The sequence below is a fragment of the Mytilus galloprovincialis genome, chromosome 7 (assembly GCF_965363235.1).
Source record: "Mytilus galloprovincialis chromosome 7, xbMytGall1.hap1.1, whole genome shotgun sequence".
NCBI lineage: Eukaryota > Metazoa > Mollusca > Bivalvia > Mytilida > Mytilidae > Mytilus > Mytilus galloprovincialis.
The window spans coordinates 41,555,964-41,561,963 of record NC_134844.1 but is presented as its reverse complement, the minus strand read 5'-3'; the positions used below and the strand labels follow the sequence as shown (position 1 = coordinate 41,561,963).

The 6,000-nt window shown below is 32.6% G+C and overlaps 1 protein-coding gene across 1 annotated transcript in view; it reads left to right on the top strand.

Moving 5' to 3' along the window:
- The window catches only part of LOC143083012 (ligand of Numb protein X 2-like), a 75,855-nt gene continuing 69,855 nt past the window's right edge, over nt 1-6,000 (top strand). The window contains exons 1-2 of the mRNA XM_076259120.1: nt 1-385; nt 5,532-5,903. Of these exons, the coding sequence (XP_076115235.1) occupies nt 5,572-5,903 (332 nt within the window). The 5' untranslated portion in view covers nt 1-385; nt 5,532-5,571. The remainder of the gene's footprint in view (nt 386-5,531; nt 5,904-6,000) is intronic.

The window sequence follows — 6,000 nt, the reverse complement described above, 5'->3', positions numbered from 1 at the left end:
CAGTTTGTCTCGTAGTAATAAAACTTAAAAAACCAGACACCGCAATGCATAAAAAAACCCAATATTCCTGCTAAAAGCAGAGCTTGAAGTCATACAGTTGGATTTACATTATATATACCGTTTCAAACAGTGATTTATTCATTTTTTTACCCGCAACTTTTGACAAATATAACAGTTTTGAAAAAACAGAAAAACAAAACAAACTCGGCTCTCTCTAGATCTTCTCAGTTTATAAAGTGAAAACCTTCGGAAGTTTGTTTATTCTGGAAGCATATTGCATGAATCACCAAAAATAGATTTCACATCAAAAGACAACAATAATATACACACAATAGCCACGCCTAATTTTCAGATCAAATGGAAAAGATGTATTATTTTTATTCAGGTATATGTAATGTCTGTTATTAATATTATTGTTTAAAAGTTGCTGTAATTATATATTAAAATGCAGACTGTCTGAATAGAAATTTATTCCAATTGGTACATGTTCAGTGGCGGATCGAGAGGAGGGTTCCGAGGAATCCCCCCTTTTTTGGACAATCAATGCATTTGAATGGGGACATATACTATAGTTGGAACCCCCCTTTATCCTGGGTTGGGAACCCCCCTTTTTAAAATGGCTGGATCCGCCCCTGATCAGTGATGTTCTTTTATATGATTGATTCTGCTTGTTTAACGTCCAGTAACAAATGACAATTCAAATCAAACAATGCATTGCCATGAACATGAGTTTATTGCAGATCATTACACAACTCCAAACTAATTTGCTAGTCTGGATCCCTGGAACGTACACATGCAACCATTGAAACATCGAATGTGCCAGGTTGTGAGAATGGTTTAGCACTCACAGACATGTTTTACCCAAACATGCTTTTAATATGCCTGTATGCACCCAGGAGTCTGTGATCTACTGGGTTTCGTCGGTTGCTGTATGAAGGTAGTTGTTCTTCTTAAATCTATTACTCATTTGAGTCATTTTTAGAATGGATGTTGAGTTTTGCTTTTGGATTGTTTCACATTCTTCCATTGGGAGGCCTTTCTTTAGTTTGCCATATGGTATGAGTGTTCCAAAAAGAACTATAAGGAATGTGAGAAATAAGAATTTGTAACACTTGAACTACAGTTTTTATTCAGGCCAACCTTAAAAATATGTTTGTTTGCAGTTTTCCGACTGTACCTTCAGACTGAAGGGTCGGTAGGTAGGAAAAATATTTTATTTTATCAGCCAAAATACAGTTTAAACAAGCAGCTACACTAAACCAAAATTCTTGTGAAGAAAAAAAAAAAAAATTTTAAAACAACAAACACTGGACATGCTGAAAACCAACATCAAATGAACAGGCATTTTCAGATAAAAAACTTTTTAACCAAAACTGAAACTTTAACATAGAGTCATTATCCAATTTATGACATAAAATATGGTATAATTATTAAATACTGGAACACTTATAAACAAGGAATGTCATTATGACTAGAACTGTTTTAAAGAAATATATTCAGACATGTATGCTTCTTGACTAGACTGTTTTCATGAGTAGAGTATTTTCATCAGAAAAATGTAGATATTAAAGATTTATAAGACAATGTATTAAAGAGTGTATTTTTAATAAAAAAAAAATAACCATTGAATCTTCCTCAATTGAAAAAAAGGCAACTTGAAAAACAGTATTAAGACATTCGACTGTTTTCATATTTCTAACAATATTTAATTATATGTGATAAGGTTATATTTTTGCCAGGCTTTAATGAAAACCAAAGAAATCTAAAGTTTGGGGTGAAATCCATAGCACCCCATTAAAAGTAAATGGTCTGTACTGAAATGTTTTTAATGCATAAAAAAAATTGGCAGCATAGCTCCTAAGGACATGTTTTAATTGAATCACACAGGCCACACAGTTTGGGTATATTTAATATTGTAAGAAAGAGAATAATTGCAATGAGTGTGGCAGCCCCCTTATCCTAAAGGAGCATACTCATTGCAATCGAAGATAGATTTAATATAGAGAGAGTATATTTATTTTTCAAGCTAACCATTCATTTTCTCTACATCTTTGTGTAGTTAGGGTTGCTTCTTATTGATTTGGCATGATCTATATCCATTAACATTTCAAATGAGCCCTTCCTCCGTACAGGCGTGTTTACAGATATCCATGAAGATTTAAGTCACGGAGGAGTGGTTTCATCTTTGTCGTCTTCACAACGATTTGTAGAAAATATGCCATACTTCAAGCTGCTGTCGAATTATTTAACCACTGAAATTGGTTCCATAAAGTCAGGCTCCACAGATTCTGTACCCGATTTATTTGAGACAGAATGGTTATCGTGTCAGTTATGAATATCCGCTGCATCATCGTCAATGATATCATCACACATCATTACATGTGCCTGAATCTGTATAAACAGTTTACTAACTTTTTTGTTTGTTATTTGTCTTAAAATTGACACGAGACGACAGCGTAAAGTACTCCTCCGTGACTTCATAGATACCTGTAAACAATTTCCATGTGCTTTATCATTAAATGGTCACATGAACGCTTGACGGGAAGCTAAGAAAAACCGAACTTGAAATGCGTAATTGACCCAGACTTTAAATCATTTCCGGAAAGGACACAAAGTTCCGGATCGCATCAATAGAAGTATTAAAAAAAATTTCTTCAAATTTAAAGCAATAAAATTTTCACAGTCGGGAGGATTTTCAAGGGTCGGTCGGTAAACTGCAAACAAACAATATTTTAATTTAAGCCTCATTTTTATGCCACCACAACTAAAAGTTGGGGGCATATTGTTTTACCCCTGTCCCTTCTTCTGTCCTTCCATCCATTAGTCTGTCCTTTCCATCCATCTGTTTGTCCTTCCGTTCATCCATCTGTCCCATTATAGGTATACAGTTTTCACTTTGATGGCTGTTTGTACATATTTTGAAGGTGTGCATGTGGTCAGGGTTTTGATTTTTATCAATATTTGATCTTTTGGGAGATACTCACTGTAGATCTTTGTCATTTATGGAGTATATACTTGAGTAAGAGGTCCTCCTACAGTGAAACATAATCCTATGTGCTCCCATGTTAAACTTTGTGTATTTTAAAATTAATCTTTGGATCTGTCAGAGCATCATTTGGGACTCCTGAGCGTTGGCTTTGTAAAATAGTTATCCAGTGAGTGTGGAGTCTATTCTCTTAAAATGTATATATGACATGAAATTTTACTATAAAGTCTAATGTCCAGTAATGGCAGACCAATATAAGATATGGTTTGTTTCAATGTAGTAGTTCACATTTTGTCATGTTGAAGTCTGTTATAGCTTGCTTGCTAGTCTATTAGTTTTGCTCATTGTCTAAATGTATTATGGTGATCAATATCATGATGTTTCAAATCAGTCCCTCTGATAATATTTTATACTACAAAATGTAATCATTTGCAGCTTATAATGATTACTGAATAGGATAATCATGATATTCCCATGCCAATCTTGGCCATCTATTTAATTTCGCATCCTCATGATCTTAAAATTCGTCAAAAGGATATATATTTTTTTTGGTTTGCAGTCATCTATTTCTCACCATCATTTTTTTCTCAATGAAAATTTAAATTTGATAAATCATAAATGCATTCTATTTATGATTAAGAATTAAAATTCAAAACTTCTTTGAAATCCATAATTGATCGACTTTTTTGTTTGCCTTATAGTAGTGTCAATAAAGGATACATGGTACTGTTTAAGACATGTTCTCATTTAAAATGTTTAATGCATGTTGCTAAATTTCACTAAAGAAAACATTTAAAATACATGAAATAAAAAAGAAGATGTGTTATGATTGCCAATGAGACAACTCCACAAGAGATCAAATAACACAGAAGTTTTAAACCGCTATAGGTCACCATACAGACTTCAACAATGAGCAAAGCCCATACAGCATAGTCAGATATAAAAGGCCCTGAAATCACAAATGTAAAACAATTCCAATGAGAAAACTAACAGCTTAATTAAATATTAATTTTCCGAAAAAATGAACAAAAAATAAATACATGCATGTACATGTATGTAACACAGCAAAAAACAACAACCACTAAATTACAGGCTCCTGACTAAAGACAGACACATACAAACAAAATGTGACAGGGTTAAACATGTTAGCAGGATCCAAACCCTCTAGATCTCCTAACCTGGGATAGTGGTGTAACCATAGAACATAATAATTAACTATAAAAATCAGTTAAAAAGGCTTAAATCATCTGATGGATACAAATAGAAATGCATATATTGTATAACAGAAACATGTGGATGTGACTGGGTTTATGATGTATATTTAACCATCTATTTCATATATATTTTTAATGATGTATAGCTATTTCTCAAGTTTATTGTAATTTATATATATGACCAAAAAAGTTCATAAAAAAGAATAATCATACATTTTCTCTGAATGAAAATATATTTATATTAGACTTGGAATGTGGTAAAAATGTGAAGATTGTTAATTTATGCTACATGTATATACATTTTACATGTACACAAACAGGTTATATTTGAGTGGTTGGTCATGCTCAGAACTATGTATATTGGGAGATAACAGTGAATTTTGGACTTTACCATCTTATAAATCAATTCTATTAGAACATGTTGTTTATATATAAAAAGTAAAAACACAAAAATACTGATCTCCGAGGAAAATTCAAAAAGGAAAGTCCCAAATCAAATGGCAAAATCAAAAGTTCAAACACATCAAACGAATGAATAACAACTGTCATATTCCTGACTTGGTACAGGCATTTTCTTATGTAGAAAATGGTGAATTGAACCTGGTTTTATAGCTAGCTAAACCTCTCACTTGTATGACAGTCACATCAAATTCCATTATAAATGTCTTTAAGTCTTTATACCATTAATGATTGATAAGTGTTGCTTACTAAACGTATAGTGGCAATTATTGCATGAATTTTCAGGACACTACAGTCAATGAATGGCAGCTGAGTATTTAACAAATGTTTGTACAACAATACCATTTTACTGTGCCAATAGCACTGAATAAATAGATCACTGAATAAATAGATGGGCAAAAGTTACTTCCCTTTGACCATTCTTTTTAAAAATTTGTAACTGTTAATCATGTGTTAATGTGGGCAATGAGTTTAAAAGTTGTTTAAAACATTCTGAATGGGCAACCCCATTCCTGAAAATATTAAGTTTTTTTAACAGATTAGAAAATTGTGGCATTATTGATTTGTGAAGGTCATTGTCTGTTATGTATTAATGATTTTAGTAACATCTCATTTTCAAATTAATACTTTTTGTGATCATAAAATATATCAGAATTTCATGCTCTGAATAACTATAATTAAAGCAGGCCAGACATTTCAGTACTAGAAGTCTTGTTATTTGCACAGTTTTATTCCAAATTATTTTTTTGATCATACAGTTTGAATATATATCCACTTATGCTTTGTATGTAAATATTAAAAGAATTTGAAAGTTTGATGGAAGTTTCAGTTGATATATACTTTTAAGTAACACATGTCCTACTGTTTTTCAGAAAGAAGAATGAGCTGACAAACTGAGAGGAGTGTAGTAGTATGGCCCTATCATATCATGACTATGAAAATGATTCTGCTTTGACCTTGACAGTCAGCCAATTCAGAAATCAAGGACAAACTGTGTGTCCCAACTGTGGGCAGTTCCATGAAGGGGATGGAAACCATTTATTTGACTACTATCAAGCTGTTGATGAAGATTTGATGTGTCACATCTGTCTTCAACCTCTTGTTAATCCTGTGGACACTAAATGTAGTCATACATTTTGCACAAGATGCCTAGAGAATTACCTGTGTATACAAAACCAGTGTCCAGTAGACAGACAGCTATTGACCAGAAATGATTATCAACAGTCCAGTGTACTAGTCAGAAGGTAGGTCCATTTATTTATCCACTGACCTATGAAAATGTTGATTCCTATTAGGATATATAGCCACTGACCAGATATGATTATCAACAGTCCAGTGTAC